This window comes from Urocitellus parryii, chromosome 3, assembly GCF_045843805.1.
Source record: "Urocitellus parryii isolate mUroPar1 chromosome 3, mUroPar1.hap1, whole genome shotgun sequence".
Classification (NCBI taxonomy): domain Eukaryota; kingdom Metazoa; phylum Chordata; class Mammalia; order Rodentia; family Sciuridae; genus Urocitellus; species Urocitellus parryii.
This window is the reverse complement of record NC_135533.1, coordinates 197,457,600-197,475,995: the sequence shown is the minus strand read 5'-3', so window position 1 is coordinate 197,475,995 and position 18,396 is coordinate 197,457,600. Positions and strand designations below refer to the sequence as shown.

Genomic DNA, 18,396 nt, shown 5'->3' with positions numbered 1-18,396 from the left:
TCTGGTTGGCGGGAATTTGAAAGCGTGGAGCGTTGTTTATTAAGCCATCAACTCAAGAAGAAGTGGTCGGTTTCCTCATCTATAAATTAGGATGATATTCCACAGCCTTTTCTTGTCTCAAGGGTGAGGAACCCGCTTTTGAGCGCTCAGTTGCACGGACTATGGGACACGTACACCTCAGCTCCTGGAGGACAGTGAAGGCAGGCCTCCACGGCCCCCAACTCTGGAACAACTGTCCAGACAGGTCAGATCTACCTGTACCACAGCCCAGTTGCGCGACCTGTTAAGACTGAACACGCAGCGGGGCCTTGCAATTTCAGTCACTAGGAACTATAAGGCTCGGTCCGTTAGCGCCCCGCCTTCCTTCCGGCGTTTGCGTGCTGCCATGGATACGCGCGGGCGAATCTAAATGCTGAGGGGGTGATCGGCCTGCAAACCCGTAAGCTGCCATTGTGAGTCCCTCCTTCTCTAGCATGTCTCACCCCGGTCTCCAGCCGTGGTTTCACCTAGGGTAGGGTGTGAGGTCCTTAAAGTTAAGGGAGGCTGCCTGGTGGCCCCTCACTTCCGTGCTCCGGCCAATGGGAAAGGAGACTGAGTACCAGTGAGCTCCCTGCTGTTCTTCCGGCGTTCTGCGTGCTGCCCTGGAGACAGCGCGGGCTAATCCAAATGCGGAGGGGAGCTGGGCCAGAGAGTGCATCCGCACCTCCGTCATTCTTCGTTGTTTTTTTCCCCCCCGGTAGTGGGCCAGTGGACTGCTCCACCCCAAGGCCAAGGCGCGCCCACTCAAGCAAGCGGTCCTGTGGCCTGGCGCCTTCTCCGGATCCAGCGACCAGGTGCGTGAGGTAGTGGCTGTAGTGGTTGCGAGTCCAGACTAGAATCTTAGCGGACGTGAAAAGAGTATGGACCTGGAGGGGCGCGGTCTGGCAGCCCTCTCCTGAGCCTTCGCCCACCGCGACCACTAGGCCTCTCTCTGCTGTCTGTTTTGCAGTTATTGAACTAAAATTCTACACAACTTCATGGGGCTTTGGTTCGGGACATACGGGTCACCTGTTCCAGGACCAAGGTGCTCTTTGGTTCCGGCGATACCGGGACCACTTCTTAAAATTCAGAGCGGCCGCGTCTTAATAGCCCCTCAGCATTTCCAGGGCTCCAAACTGTCCTGGCTGGCTGATGTTCACCGACCTGGGAGGCGGGAGAAGCTGCTCGGGCCACGAGGGGCTGGTCATTACGTAGTGGTTCCAAGCCTGCGCTTCATCAGTCTGTAAAGGGCTGCGAAGAGGATCACCTGTGAGTGGTTAGCACAGTAGTGCTGCCTGTTAAGTCCACGTGTAAGGTTGATTTGCAAACCTGGGCATGCCTTGAGTCGCCTAGAGGCTGTGTATTAACCGCCCTGCGGGCCTCGCCTCTTGAGTAGATGCTGTGCATTTGGGAGGCGCCCGAGGATTTGCGTTTCTGTTGATTTCCCAGGTGAAGCGGATACTTTCAAGTCAGGGTGAGGTGATTTTTACCTGCGTGTTCCCATCACGTGATCTGTTTCAATGTTCACTGAATGCACGTGTGTAAGTGGCTCTGATTTCTGGCTTCTCAGAAGTTTCCTGAGTGAACTTGTAGATCTAAGAAATCACAGAAGATGCACCACATTTTGAGGAAATGAGGAAGAATAAACTGTGGGAAGAACACACTTGGGTGAGATTTATAGAGCAATCTAAGGAAGTGGAGGATGAAAGTCAGGGGAGTGGTTACTTTTGGAGAACTGGTTGTGATTCGGATAGGCTAACTGAGGGGCTTCTTTTGAGGCTGGCAAGGTGCCGTTTCCTTCCCTGGGTGGTAATTACCAGGGTGTTCCTCATAATTTATTAAGATATTTATTATGTTGTGGAGTTTTCTGCATTTTATTTTACATGTAAGGAGTTAACAGATTTTTTAAAAAGTGCATTAGGAAGTCTTCCGTGGGGAATGTTTTTGGACTAAGAATAACCTTAAAGTTTGAAACTTCAAACTTGGAACATAAGTTTAAAATTTATCTTTTTTTTTTTTTTTTTTTAAATTGAGATGGTTTCCCTGTGTTGCCAAGGTTGTCAGAAACTCCTGGGCACAAGAAGTAGCTGGGACTATAGGTGTAGGCATTGCCTATGATCAAATTCATATTACTCTAAGAAACAGCTCCAGAGAGAGAATTGCTTGAATGTTGTAAGCCACACTCAGAGGCAGAGGCAGGAGAATTGCCCAGTTCGAGGCCAGCCTTGGTAACAAAGGGATTACAGGTGGCACCACTGCCCCTGGCTCTCAGTTGATTTACTTTCCCCCAAAGATTAGTGATGTTGAACATTTATGTGTTGACAATTGGTTTATTGTCTTTGGGGAAATGTATATGCATATTTTTTGCCTTTGTTTGAATTTTTGTTGGAGTTCATTATATGTTCTGGGTATTAATATCAGGTATGATTTGAAAAACATTTTCCCATTCACTGGCTTTCTGTTGATAGGGTCCTTTGAACAGAAATTATTTTTTTTAACTTTCTGCATTTTTTTTTTTTTTTACAACTGAGATTTCATCTTAACACCTGTCAGAATGGCAGTCATCAAGAATACAAACAATAAAATGCTAGAGAGGATATGTAGAAAAAGGAACACTTTGGCATTATTGGCGTACAACCACTATGGAAATCAGTATGGAGATTCTGCAAAAAGCTAGGAATGGAACCACCATGTGATCCAGCTATACCACTCCTGAGTATTTATCCTAAAGAATTAAATAATAGTACATGCATACCCATGTTTATAGCAGCACAATTCACAGTAGCTGAGTATAGAACTGACCTAGGTGTCAGTGGACAAATGGATAAAGAAAATGTATGTATACACAAAGTTTTATTCAGCCATAAAGAATGAAATTGTCATTCGCAGGAAAATGGATGAACTTGAGAATGTTAAGTGAAATACTTCAAACTCAAAGTGGGAAATTGTATGTTTGTCTTACAGATGGAAGCCAGAAAGGAAAAAGGTTTTGGTGGGGGAATCTCATGACAAGGGAGATTAATAGAGGAAAGGGAGGGAGGAGAGGGAAAGGGGAAATACAGGGAAACAATATTAGGCAAATTACATTGTTATATTGTGTGCATGTAGCAACAAATCCTACCATTATATACAACCATGATGTACCAATAAAAATGTGGAAAGTAAACGTTGACTTGATCTTTGCATTGTACCAGGTTTTCATGGTAAAAAAGATATCAAGATGTATTGGAGAAAAACATCCATTCTGAATTTGTTTACTTATGTTCAAAATGACTTATCTGCACTATTTTTCTTCAGCTCTTGTTGATAGGAAGTTGAATATTGGTTTGTGAATTTTCCTTTTATCTTTTCCTTAGCTTTTGTTTATTCTATAAAAGGTGAATTTTGAGTTTATAGAATTTAGGTTTACTAACATATTATCCTTCAATAATTATTCTGTGCTAATCGTGAAGCTAGCTTACATTTATAAATTCCATTTTTATTTACTATTTAGGAGCTAAAGATGCTGTTTTATCATATGTAAGAAGTTGGACCAGAGATGGAAAACTTTATTCTGTATGAGGAGATTGGCAGAGGAAGCAAGACTGTTGTCTACAAAGGGCGACGGAAGGGAACAATCAATTTTGTGGCGATTCTTTGTACTGAAAAGTGCAAAAGGCCTGAAATAACCAACTGGGTGAGTCAAGTGTGTTCTCATCTGAGGAGGGACGAAGCTACAACCAAGCAAATGTGGCATATGAATGGAATCTACTGAACTCCTTTTGTCAAATGCCACATTTCCCACCTGGATGGGTTACCTGTCTATTCAGTGCCACCAGTCCTGAAAAATGGCAATTAAACATAACCAGGTTATCACCAACTTAAGGCTTTTTGTTGTTTTTTGGTGCAAGGGAAGCTGTATTCTTCTATAATTTAGTGTATGTATATGAAACTTTTGGAAAGGACATTGGGTCAAAGTGACTTGGCTTTGAAGTAACTGTCACTCTACAGCCTAGGCTTCTTGGACTCTACCTTTAAAAAAAAATTGTATTAAAATATAAAGTTGACCACCTTGGTGTTTTAAATTTTACAGTTCAGTGATAAGTACATTCATACTGTTATGCTAGCACCATCACCATCCTCTGTCATAACTATTCATCTTGTAAAACTAAAACTCTATACCCATAAAAAAATCAATTCTGGGACTGGGGTCGTAGTTTAGTGGTAGAGCACTTGCCTCACATGTGTGAGGCCCTGGGTTTGATCCTCAGCACCACATAAAAATATATTGTGTCCATTTACAACTAAAGAAAAATTGAAAAATCAATTCTGTCCTGTCCTCCAGCTCCTCGCAACCACCACTCTATTTTGTCCTTAGGCTTTTGATACCTGTAGGTACCTCCTATAAGTGGTATCATACAGTTTTTGTGTGATTGATTCATTTTTGCATAATGTCGTCAAGGTTCATCTGTGTTGTAGCATGCCAGAATTTTTCCTTTTTAGACCAACCTAGTACATGCTACATTTTGCTTCATATATCAATATCCATTTGAGTTGCTTCCATGTTTTAACTATTGTGGATAATATTGCTATGAATATGCATGTACAACTATCTCCTGCTTTCAGTTCCTTTACAAATATACCGAGAGGTGGTATGGCTGGATCCTATGGTAATACTCCATATTTTGAGGAACCACTATGCTGTTTTCCATAGTGGATATACATTTTAGCCTTTCAACCAACAGTGTATGAGGGTTCCAGTATCTCCATATCACCACCAATACTTGTTATGGTGTTTTTTTTAATGGCTAAAACATTGTTTTGATTTGCATTTTTCTAATGACGAGTGATGTTGCATAGCATTTCATGTGATCATTGACTATTTTTTTTTTTTTTTTGGGGGGGTGGTGCTGGAGAGCAAACCTAGGGGCCTGGTGCAAGCTGGACAAACGCTATATCACTGAGCTACATCCCAGCTCTATATATTTTTAGAGAAATATCTATTCTAGTTATTTGCCCATTTTATTTTTCTTTTTGTGGAACTGAGTGCTTGAATCCAGGGGTTGCTGAGGCTGGCTGGAACTTATGATCCTCCTGTCTCAGCCTCTCAAGTTGTTGGGATTATAAGTATGTACCTGGTTCTTTGCCCGGGTTTTAATGTGATTAAGTTTTACAAGTTCTCAAAAAATTGATCTCATCACATATGATTTGCAAATGTTTTCTCATTCCCTAGATTGAATTTTTCACTGATAGTTTGTACAAAAGTTTTTAATTTTTAAGAAGTCTAGTTTTTTCTTTCATTGCCTACCCTTTTGGTGTTATATTCAATAATCACTGCCAAATCTAATGTTGTGAAGTTTTTGTCCTATAATTTCTTTTGAGTTATATAGTTTTAAGTTTTTAAAACTTTTTGTTGTAGATAGACAGAATACTTTTATTTTTATATAGTGCTGAGGATTGAACCCTGTGCCTCACATCTGCTAGGCAAGTTCTCTACCACTCGGCTACAACCTCAGCCCTAGTTTTAACTTTTGTGTATAGGTCTTTGATTCATTTTGTGTTAGTTTTCTATATGGTATTAGATAAGGGTCCCAATTTGAGTTTTTGCATGTGAACATCCAGTTTTCCTAGTATCATTTGTTGAAAAGACTGTTATTTCCCCCATTGAATACTTTTGGCACTTTTGTTTGAAAGTCATTTGACTGTATCTGTGAGAATTCATTTCTTGGCTCTGTACTATTCCATTGGCCTGTGTCTTGTTCTTATTATACTTATTATAGCTTTGAAGTTAAGTGTTGATATTAGGAAGTGTGCATCCTCCCACTTGTTCTTTTGCAATATCATTTTGGTTATTTGGCACGCCTTGAGATTGTGTGAATTTTTGTTCAGGTTTTTGTACTTATGCAAAAAATCTGGAATTTTGGTAGGGATTACATTGAATGGCTAAGTTGTGTTGGCTAGTATTGACATCTTAAATCTTCTTCATGAACATGGGATATGTTTCCATTTGTCTTTTTAAAAGTTTGTTCAACAGGGCAGGGGTTGTGGCTCTGTGGTAGAGTGCTTGCCTAGCATGTGTGAGGCACTGGGTTTGATCCTCAGCACCACATAAAAAAAATAAATAAAATAAAAAATAATTTGGAAATATTTCTTTTTTTATTGTTGGTTGTTCAAAACATTACATAGTTCTTGATATATCATATTTCACACTTTGATTCAAGTGGGTTATGAACTCCCATTTTTACCCCGTATAAAGATTACAGAATCACATCAGTTACACTTCCATTGATTTACATATTGCCATACTAGTGTCTGTTGTATTCTGCTGCCTTTCCTATCCTCTACTGTCCCCCCTCCCCTCCCCTCCCCTCCCCTCCCCTCTTCTCTCTCTACCCCCTCTATTGTAATTCATTTCTCCCCCTTGTATTATTTTTCCCTTTCCCCTCACTTCCTCTTGTATGTAATTTTGTATAACCCTGAGGGTCTCCTTCCATTTCCATGCAATTTCCCTTCTCTCTCCCTTTCCCTCCCACCTCTCATCCTTGTTTAATGTTGGTCTTCTTTTCGTGCTCTTCTTCCCTAGTCTGTTCTTAGTTACTCTCCTTATATCAAAGAAGATATTTGGCATTTGCTTTTTAGGGCTTGGCTAGCTTCACTTAGCATAATCTGCTCTAATGCCATCCATTTCCCTCCAAATTCTATGATTTTGTCATTTTTTAATGCAGAGTAATACTCCATTGTGTATAAATGCCACATTTTTTTTTTATCCATTCGTCTATTGAAGGGCATCTAGGTTGCTTCCACAGTCTTGCTATTGTGAATTGTGCTGCTATGAACATCGATGTAGCAGTGTCCCTGTAGCATGCTCTTATTAGGTCTTTAGGGAATAGACCCAGAAGGGGAATAGCTGGGTCAAATGGTGGTTCCATTCCCAGCTTTCCAAGAAATCTCCATACCACTTTCCAAATTGGCTGCACCAATTTGCAGTCCCACCAACAATGAACAAGTGTACCCTTTTCCCCACATCCTCGCCAGCACTTGTTGTTGTTTGACTTCATAATGGCTGCCAATCTTACTGGAGTGAGATGGTATCTTAGGGTGGTTTTGATTTGCATTTCTCTGACTGCTAGAGATGGTGAGCATTTTTTCATGTACTTGTTGATTGATTGTATGTCCTCTGAGAAGTGTCTGTTCAGGTCCTTGGCCCATTTGTTGATTGGGTTATTTGTTATCTTATTGTCTAATTTTTTGAGTTCTTTGTATAATCTGGATATTAGGGCTCTATCTGAAGTGTGAAGAGTAAAGATTTGTTCCCAGGATGTAGGCTCCCTGTTTATCTCTCTTATTGTTTCTTTTGCTGAGAAAAAACTTTTTAGTTTGAGTAAGTCCCATTTGTTGATTCTAGTTATTAACTCTTGTGCTATGGGTGTCCTATTGAGGAATTTGGAGCCCGACCCCACAGTATGTAGATCATAGCCAACTTTTTCTTCTATCAGACGCCGTATCTCTGATTTGATATCAAGCTCCTTGATCCATTTTGAGTTAATTTTTGTGCATGGCGAGAGAAAGGGATTCAGTTTCATTTTGATGCATATGGATTTCGATTTTCCCAGCACCATTTGTTGAAGATGCTTCAATCAAATGTATATAGTCTTGTAACAAATCTCCAAGTCAAGCTAGAGTATATCCCTCTTTCCAGAAAGTACCTCATGCCTCTTCACAAATATCTTATTCTTCAATACCCTTTTGTAACGACTACCCTTATTTCTGGGCATTGAAGATTTTATTTCTTAAACCTCAAATAAATGGATTCCTGTGGTGTCTCTTGTGTTGTACTTCTTTTTATTATCATTCTTTTGAGATTTATCTGTTATTGCAAGTACTTTAGTCACTTTATTTACTAAAAGTATACATTTTGAGTGTGTGTGTGTGTGTGTGTGTGTGTGTGTGTGTGTGTATGCACGTGCTTGGGATTGAATCCAGGTGTGCTAACCACTGAGCTATATCTCCAGCCCTTTTTATATTTTATTTTGAGGCAGGGTCTCCCTAAGTTGGAGATTCACTAAGTTGCTGAGGCTGGCTTTGAATTCATGATACTCCTGCCTCAATCTCCTGAGCAACTGGAATTACAAATTACAAGTATGTTCCACTGTGTCCAGCTTGAGTTTTTAAATAGAAATAAAGCATACATGCAAAAAAGTATACAATCATAATTGTTCAAAATTTCCTGAAGATGTGCTTAGCATCCAGCCAGCCACAGAACATGAGCATTATTCTACAGACCGTTCATACCTCTTTTCAGACCCTCTACTCCCCAAGCATGATGAAGGTCCTGGCTTCTTACATTACAGATATTGTCTTGCTGGTTTTGAGCTTATGTGAACAGATAATTTTGGGTTGTTCTGTAAAGTAGAGCTGAGAGTTTGGGTCATGAATTGGATATGAGGTATGAAAGAGAAGTCAAAGATTATTCTATAGTTTTGGGCCAGGTGACTGAATTAATGGTGATGTCATTTCCTAAGAGGGGAAAGTCTAGGTATGAGGGTTCATTGGGCACTTACATTTTGAGGTGCCCATTTTATGTAAAGACAAATGGATATGTAAAGACATTGAGTGTTCGAGTCTGCATTTAGGGGGAAGTTCAGGGTGGAGTTGAATATTTGAGTGTCATCAGCTGGTAGGTGTTAGGTAAACATGAGAAGATGGGTGAGCACCAAGGACCTTCACTGCAACACATAGCATAAGCAGAAGTAGCAAAGTAGTATGAAAGGGAGCATCCAGTGAAAGGAGAGCTGGAAAACAATGGGATGATGTGCTGGGACTGACTTGGTCATTGCCCATTCTGGCATGCTTTTCTGTTCTTCAGACTTGGGGAAGCTACAAACAGCAATTCTCCAATTTATAAAATTCTTGACGAAATTATCCACTTTAGATGTACTAGAGGAGACTTGGTTTCCAAACTGAAGTGATGAGAGAGGCCTCAAGGGACCAATTTGTCAGTTCAGGTTGGGCTGAGACTGGTGGTGCTGGATGTCCGTCTTAGTGGTGGCAGAGGTAACACATTAGCTGACAGCTGTTTCTGGTTGTGGCTTAGTTTTATGGTGTGATTTTTGGGAATCTTTTCTGGGAGTTCAGCTTAGAAGATTTCAATGAACCTCAATTGTTCATTGAAACTCAATTGTTTGAGTTTCCAATGCCCCCGACGGGTTTCTTTTGTTGCCAGAGTGAATTCAGTTTTCTGAAGCTGAAAACTTTGGCCAAATATGTGCTGTCATGAAATCACGAAGAAAGTGATGCAGGGAGAAGAGAAATCAGTTGTGTGAAATGCAGTTGATAAGGTGAAGACTGAGGATTTGACAACAGAGGCCACTGATGACCTTAAAGACGGTGGTTTTGGTGAATTGCTATGGATAAAAGCCAGAACTGGTTTAAGAGGAAGCCGGAGGAGGTGGAGGCCACTCTTGAGTTTTGATGAAGCAAGGAGCAGAGAAATAGGGTGACAGCTGGATGGCAATATGGGGCATTAGGAGTTACATGTGACTCCTGATGAAAGACCTCAAATCCCAGGGCTTGAAGCAGATGGCCTGTTTTCTTAGGTGAAGGAAGTCTTAGATTTATAACCTGGTTTCACCAAATGCCTCTTAGCTGTTGTTTGTCTCTGCTGTCTTTATTGCTTGGCTCTGTGCTTAAGGCCACTTCACAGTTGCTGGGTGACAATACCTTTTAGCCATCATGCCAGTTTTCCTGGGTAGGAAGAGGGTGCTTAGGTGTTCCTTGGTGTCTTGAATAAAACCCCTTTAAAGTTGCCTAGGAAACTTCAGCCAGTGACTTGACTACCATCTTGGTGCCTTTCCTCTGCCCCCTCACCTGTACAGAAAGTGAGGAAGTGTTTTTTCTGGCCAGGCATGAGGCTGTCTTTGGCAATATAGGAACTCTGTATTAAGCATATAGGTGAAAGGGGTATTAGGTAAGCCACTGGAACCTCTCCACAGAGATAATTGCAGGGAATGAGCCAGTATGAAGGGAAAATGAATGTAGGGTAAGGAGGAGATGGCTGTCAAAGTCAAGTTTGCATGGGATCTTGTATACCTGAGGAAACAGTGGCTTTTGAAAGGATGGTGGACAGTTGAGAGGAGAATGGGATAGAGATAAGGATGCTGCTTGATAGCCTGGTGTCAGGAGCAAGAGAAAGTCCTGAGGGATTTTGCTGTCTCTGAAAGTAGCAGTCATCAATTAAGAGGTGGGAGGAGGGGAAGGCAGTGTTAGAGGAAAGAGGAGGTGAGAATAGCCTCTTGTAGGTCAGGTAATTGGGGGCCTTTTGAGATTGTGACCTGGTTGTTTGTGTTTCCTTCAGCTGCTTGAGTACGTGCAGGATTGTAGAAGGCTGAATTTAACTGAAATTGGGATCTAGGACAAGGGAAAGGGAAGTGAGTGTGCTCACAGGCATGTGTGGTAGATTTTGGAGGTCATGATTATTAGGAAAAACTCTCTCAAATATAATGGGGGCCACAAATCTAATTGTATGTTTCCTAGTAGCCACATTGAAAAAGAAAAAAGGGACTGGGGGTGTAGTTTGGTGGTAGAGCACCTGCCTTATATGTGCAAGGTTCAGGTTTGAGATTTGATTTCAGGCAACACAAACACAAGGGTGAAATTAACTTAAATATATTATAACCCAATAAATACAGTACCTTATTTTAACACGTAATTTTTAATCAAAACTTGGTCATTTCCATTCATTCAGGTATTAAGTTTTCAGAATCTGGTGTATATTTGACACTTAGAAGACATCTGTTCATATTGGCTGCTTTGTAATTGCCCTGTATGGCAAGCAGCTCCTATATTGTATAGTATGGGTCTGCAGAGTAACTATGGGTGGTTGAGGTGGGGGTAGGCGGCAAGGTTGCCAGAGATGATGAGGCCCTGTAATGAACACTGGAAGAGTAAGTAGGTACTGGGTGGAAGTCGAACGCTGGGGAGTGTCAGAGTTTGCTGAGAACTGAATTCTGATGGTGAATCTGTGGGAATTTCATCTTTTTCCATCGGGACCTCTGTGTTCCTGTGCCTGAATCAGTGGGCATCCTTAAACATGCTTGCCACATGGCCTTCACCATTCTTTAGTGGTCTTTTTAGTTTTATGGTTTCTTAGTCCTTAAATTCTTTCTTGATCACTGATTATTGTTTTTCTCATCTGTTTTCTAAATCATTTTCCTCTAATTGTGTTACACTATGAGCTTATCTAGTTCTGAGAGTGTACCACATATTCCATTTTTAAAAAACTCTATTTCTAAATAAAGTGACAATAGGATTTGTGATCCATTTTTTAAAAAAGAATCTGAGACACTTTTGTACTTGTCAGCCATTCTAGGTATTTTCAAAGACTTCTTAAAATTGTATAAATTTAAAATATACAACATGTTTTCACTTACATCTACATAGTGAAATGATTACTACAGGTAAGCAATTTAACATAACTGTCATTTTATATAGTGAAGGTGTGTGTGTGTGTGTGTGTATCTCTGTAGAGCACCTATGATCTAGTCTCTTGGATAATTTCCAGTAAAACTACAGTATTAGCTACAGTCCACATGCTGTATTTTTGGGTCTTTAGACTTATTCATCTTGCATAACTGGAATTTTGTACTTTTTGACCTTCATCTCCCCATTTCTCTCTCCCTCCCACTTCTGGTTAGCCTGTGTTCTATTTTGTATTTACATAATCCACTTTTTTGGTAGATTATTTTCAATCCCCGGGGATTGAATCCAGGGATGCTTAACCACTAAGCTACATCTCCAGCTCTTTTCATTTTCTATTTTGAGATAGGGCCTTGCTAAGTTGCTGAGGCCGACTTTGAATTTGTGATCTTCCCTCCTCCAGAATGACTGGGCATGTGCGACTATACCTGGTTTATAATCCACTTTTTAAAAAGATTTAATTCTAAGTCTTGATGATTGACTTCTAATGCACATAGCTTTGTGATTTTAGTTTTCATATTTAATGGAATTTTAAAGCAAAGCCCCTGAAGCAATTTAGTATTTTTAAATTGACAGACTTTTGCATTTTTATTTGTTTTTAGTGCACAAGTATTAAGGTCAAATAAAAATATACAGTTTTAAGATCACTGTGTTCATTGTGATTTCTTTTAATAATCTGGATAAATTGATACTCGGACTCATTAAGAATATTTTTGAAAAAGATTGTAAAATCCTGAGTTCTTTTAAATGTTATAAAAGTAATGCATACTCATAATAGAAAATCTGGACAACATAGAAAAATGGATAGAAAAAAAAAGGTGCACTGAAGACAATCGGTGTTAGTTTTGGTTTGTCTTTGTTTTTTTCTTTGAGATGGGGTATTATGATGTTGCCCAAGCTGACCTTGAACTTGAGACCTTCTTACCTCAGCCTCCCAAGTGGCTGGGATTACAGGCAAGCACCACCACAATGTGTGATGGCTTTATTTTTTAGTATCCCATCATATCTATTCTCTGTGTATATAAGGTGTAACAGTTATTAACTAAGCTTTGTGTTCTGAGCACCTTTAAGGTAGGTGAGGCTAAGCTATGATGTTCAATAGTTTAGATCTATTAAATGCATTTTCTACTTACAGTATCTTCAATTTAGGATGGATTTATTGGACTACAACCTCATAAGTCAAGGAGCATCTATATTTCTACTAACAGCTGCGTGTACATCTTCTAGTTATTAACCGTAAATCTTGTACAATCTGTATTTACACAGATGCATATCTTTTTTGTTGTTGTTGCGGTGCTGGGGTTTGAACCCATGGCCTTGTACATGCAAGGCAAGTACTCTATCAACTGAGCTATATCCTCAGCCCCCAGATGCATGTTTTTTAAGCATTTTTCCATGTGACTGGCCTTCCTAACCATTATTTCTAATGTCTGTAAGTAAATTCCACCACTTTTCTAATATATTTTTAGTTGTAAATAAATACACAGTATCTTTGGTTTTTAATGTGGTACTGAGGATCCAACCCAGCGCCTCACACATGTGAGGCAGGTGCTTTACCACTGAGCTACAACCCCAGTCCATTTTCCACTATTTTCTTATCCATGTCCCAATTACATAGTTAGGTGCCTCTCATATCTAAGAGTTTAAGAACTTCTTAAAGTGAATGCTGTATGTTTTTATAGGTCCGTCTCACCCATGAAATTAAACACAAGAATATTGTAACTTTTCACGAATGGTATGAAACCAGCAATCATCTCTGGATGGTGGTGGAACTCTGCACAGGTAAGGCTGTAAGGCATGCTCTGAAGTAGTCCCCTGTTGCAGTATTGAAATGTAGTGTATGTTTGTATTTACCTTTTTAAAAAAATTGGCACTGTGGAATTGAACTCAGAACCTCATGCATTACCACTGAGCTATATCCCCAGCTCCTGTTGCTTTTTAAAAATCATCTATTATAGATATTATTATGTTAATTTGAAACCTATTGCTTGATGAATATTAGGGAAGGGCAAAAGATAAAAGATGTTTGGTAAAAGGAAAGATTGTATAAAAGTTTATTTGGAGTTTACTTTGTAATTAAATTACCTGTATAGAAACTTGATATTTTAAAGTGATTAACTTGTCAAGCAAGTTTTCACAATAAATAAAAATAAACACTAGATGTTAGCTAGTTTTAACTAGCTAATACATTCATAAAGCAGTTATCCTTTGGCTTTATGAAAGGGATACTTCCATTTTATAAGAACTGAAGCAATGTTCAACAGTTCTCACTCCTTGACAATGGAAATGTTATAGCTGTTTACACAATGTTCTGGGACTACATACAGGGAGGAAGGTGAATGAATACATTTTATCTGGACTTTTAGCCTTAACATTTTGAGTTTAACAGAAAAAAACTAATAAGCATCACCATTGGTGTACTTTATACCTTGATTAGTAATAAAGGATCATTGAATATTGATGTAATGTGATTGATTATTTGCATTATGAATTTTGCCTGTCAGCAGTCAGAATTTATAAAACTTAAAACCAAATTACTTTTAGGGCTAATTTGTATTTTTCTGAGTCAGTGTGAAGGGGTCATGGTGGGATTACCTTCATAGATATACACACTGGCAACGTGATCAGGGGATACCCCTAATGTTATTTTGACTTCAGCTGTTTGTTTCTGACCCCTGACCAGGTGTAATATCCTATTTTAAATTATACCAGTGTTGGGGTTGGTTCCTCATCCACCAAAATAAAATAAACCCAGAATACCTTTTCTTTCCATCATAGTCATTCTGATTAAATTTTCACATGCCAGCTGAGACACTCCTGTATCAGAACTTGACTCCTTTTATAATCTTGATGCTTTAATTAAAAGTTTGCCCCTGGCACTTAGATAAGAGGCAGGACTGGCACCTTTGAAGGATAGAACAATAGAATTCACAGTGTCTTTGGCTTTTTGTCTCAATGGTGCCCAGTAAGGGTTGTGACAACCACATTAGGGAGGGTGTCATCCTTTTTGCCATACAGTGCTTTGTGGAATGTGACCTGATGCTGCATGTGAGTAAACGAGCCTACGCTTTGTATGTTTAAGTGTACAGTTTGGGGTTAATGTTTAATTTTTGCAGCTGTTTATTTCCTTGGGGATTTGGGGGGATTATCCTCTCATCCATTTGCTGACTTAATACCATCCTTCCAGGTGCTCCCTGGGTCTGACTCTAGGATATGGTCACAGACATTGTTTACAGTGCAAAACCACTATGTCCATAACTAGTCTATCAGGGTTTACTGTTTTAATCATATTTTAATGCTGTCAGCCAGTATTGAACTTCTCAGAGACTTTGTGATGTTGGTGGGTTAAAATGGATGATTTTAATCAATTTGTTACAGGTGGTTCCTTAGAAACAGTTATTGCTCAAGATGAAAACCTCCCAGAAGATGTTGTAAGAGACTTTGGGATTGACCTGATTACTGGATTATATCATCTTCATAAACTTGGCATTCTCTTTTGTGACATTTCTCCTGGGAAGGTAATTTATGAGTTTTGATTTCCTAATGGCTTATGTCTCAATTTAGAGTGCTTTTTTCAAAGGTGTTACTTTTTTAAATGAAAGAAAATATGTAGTACTACATTTTAGCTGCCTATTTAAGTAGTTTTTGGAATGTAAAGCCTCTCTTCCTTTCTGAGGTCTTTGAGTAAGTGCTTATTGCCACTGAGGTATATTTGTAAATGATGAACCCAATAGGTAAGATAAGACTTTTAGTTCTTAAATTATAGTACACATTTATGAACCATTATTTTAGCTTGGCAGTGGCATTCTTGGCAGTATATAGGTGATTCCTTATATCATGGATCAAATATTTTCTTTCTTGGTAAAATTGATTCCCATAACTAAATGTTCTTCAATGTGAGTCATGAAACCTGCTTAGTTTGAGTTGCAGTCAATTTTTAAAATTAATTAGATATATATGACAGCAAATGCATTTTGATTCATTGTACACGATTGCAGCACAACTTTTCATTTCTCTGTATGATGTAGCGTTGGACTATATTTGCAGTCATATATGTACCTAGGGTAATAATGTCCATCTTATTCCACCATCTTTCCTGCCCTCATACACCCTCACCTCTCCTCCCTCCACTTTGCCCAATCAAAATTCCTCCATTTTTCCTATCACCCCGCCCCCTGCCCCACCCCGCACACCATTATGGATCAGCATCCACTTATCAGAGAACGTTTGGCCTTTGTTTTTTTAGGATTGGCTTACTTTGCTTAGCATGATATTCTCCAACTCCATCCATTTACCTGCAAATGCCATATGTTATTCTCTTTAAATGCTGAGTAATATTCCATTGTGTATATATAACCACAGTTTCTTTATCCATTCATCTATTGAAGAGCATCTAGATTGGTTACACAGTTTAGCTATTGTGAATTGAGCTGCTGTAAGCATTAATGTGGCTGTGTCACTGTAGTACGCTGATTTGAAGTTCTTTGGGTATAGACTGAAGAGTAGGATAGTTGGGTCAAATGGTGGTTTCATTCCAAGTTTTCTAAGAAATCTCCATTCTGCTTTCCAGAGTGGTGAGTTGCAGTCAGTTTTGACACAGAAGCTATGTGATCCTGGACAAATCACCCTGCTTCTCTCTGCCTTAGTTTCCTTCTTTGTGATATGTAGATAAATATTTTCAGAATAATAAAAAGGGGGCTGGGGATGTGGCTCAAGCGGTAGCGCGCTCGCCTGGCATGCGTGCGGCCCGGGTTCGATCCTCAGCACCACATACCAACAAAGATGTTGAGTCCGCCGAGAACTAAAAAATAAATAATAAAAATTCTCTCTCTCTCTCTCTCTCTCCTCTCTCACTCTCTCTCAAAAAAAAAAAAGAATAATAAAAAGGATTATGTATTATATCTAGGTTAAACTTCTAGGGTGCTTTCTGGCAGGTGTGTGTCCAAAATCAATGGCAGCTATTACTGTTTTATAAGTATAGGTCTGGAGGAATTGCACATGTTACAAGGCTGAGGTTTCTTTATGCTAATGAAGTGAAAAGCTGAATATTTCATTTTAATTTTATTTTAGTAGGCCATCTGTATAAGAAGATAATTAAACCTGAAAAGAGAACTTCATGAAACTTTAACATGCAAAGAAGTTCTAGTTTGAATTATTCATATGCTTACCCCAAGCCTGCAGCCACCCAACTGTCATTGTAGTGCTGAAAACAGCTATAGACAGCGTGCAAATGCATGGGTGTGGCTGTGTTTCAGTAACTTTATTTAGGGATTCTGAAATTTGAATTTCATAGAATTTTCACGTGTCAAATATTCTTTTGATTTTTTTTTAATCCACTTGGAAATGTTAAACTCCTTAGGTCATAGCTATGAAGAACCAGGCAGTGGCTGTATTTGGATCAGAGAATGGGAGTTTAATGAATTTTATCAGCTGTTATCTAAAATTCAGGCTGATTTATTAAGTAATGAGTGCTCCAGAGCAAGAGTTGGGAAAGGTTGGGCAGGATTCCTGTCTGTTAATAAAGTTTTACTTGAACACAGCCATCCTACACAATTCTTTAATAAAAATCTGCTTAGTAGTCAGGACAAAGATACTATGGTTTGCCAGTGGTTCTCAAAGTGTGTTCCTTATGGGCTGGGGATGTGGCTCAAGCGGTAGCGCGCTCGCCTGGCATGCTTGCAGCCCGGGTTCGATCCTCAGCACCACATACCAACAAAGATGTTGTGTCTGCCGAGAACTAAAAAATAAATTAATAAATATTTAAAAACAAAACAAAACAAAAAGTGTATTCCTTAGATCAGTATTATTATCTGGGACTTGTTAGAGATGCAGGTTCTTGGGCTTTACCCTGGACTTTAGGAATCAAACTTTTGGGGAGTGGCTAATAATCTGCACTTTAACAAGTCCTCAGAGAATTCTGATGCTTGAGGCCCAAAAATCACTTTTGTAGACTAATAGACATGTTATATTTATGACCAGAAGTTATGAGTTAACTTCAAGTTACTTTTAAAAACAGACGTGACCCAATCCATTGCAACCACCTAGAAATATTCTTAATGACTCTAGAAGAAACCATGTCACTTCCCAGCATGTTTTTTAAAAAAATATATTCACAAATTATATTAGCAAACCTGAGTACTTATCACATGCTAGTCATAGTTATTAGCCCTTACTGTAACCCTTACAGTAATCTGAAGACTTAGGTGTTTCACATTTTACACATGAAGTATCAGATAGCAAGTAAGTGTTGGGCTCAAGTCTAGTTCTGTAAATTCAGAATTCTGGTTTTTACCTTTTATTATATTGCCTCTTGAATAAAAGACATCTCAGGTTGATGGATTTTCCAAGTCTCTTAGATGTCACGGAGGGTTGATAAGTACAGATTGTTAGATACGGTATCGTCATTTCTAGATAGCCACAAGGGAATTAGTTTCAGGACCCCCTTTTGTTACCAAAATCCTAGGATGCTCAAGTTCCTTATATAAGATGGCATAGTATTTTCAACTTATATTCTCCTGCGTATTTAAAATCTCTAGATTACTTATACAATAAGTGCTATGCTACGTAAATAGTTGTTACATTACATTTATTGAATGATGACAAAAAAACTGTACAGGTTTAGTGTAGACCGTAGTAGTCAACTACCTGTTGCCGTGACACAATACCAAACAATTCAAAAGGAGGGAGGATTTGTTTTGGCTCACAGTTGCAGAGGTGTCAGTCTGTGATCATTTGGCTCTACTGTTTCTGGACCTGTGTTGAGCCAGAATGTTGGTGGGAAGCTTGTGGTAAAGCAAAACTCCTTACTTCATGATTGCTAGGAAGGTGAGAGGAAGGTGTTAGGTGCAAAATACACACTAAGGGAGCACCATCAATGACCTACTTCCTCAAACTAGGCCCCACCTCCTAAAGTTTCCACTACTT

General features: G+C 39.3%; 1 protein-coding gene across 1 annotated transcript in view; it reads left to right on the top strand.

The window, feature by feature from the left end:
* Nucleotides 1-757: 757 nt before the first annotated feature.
* The window catches only part of Ulk4 (unc-51 like kinase 4), a 539,981-nt gene continuing 522,342 nt past the window's right edge, over nucleotides 758-18,396 (top strand). The window contains 4 exon segments of the mRNA XM_077795670.1: nucleotides 758-833; nucleotides 3,512-3,694; nucleotides 13,155-13,254; nucleotides 14,851-14,990. Coding sequence (XP_077651796.1) covers nucleotides 3,557-3,694; nucleotides 13,155-13,254; nucleotides 14,851-14,990 — 378 coding nt within the window. The 5' untranslated portion in view covers nucleotides 758-833; nucleotides 3,512-3,556.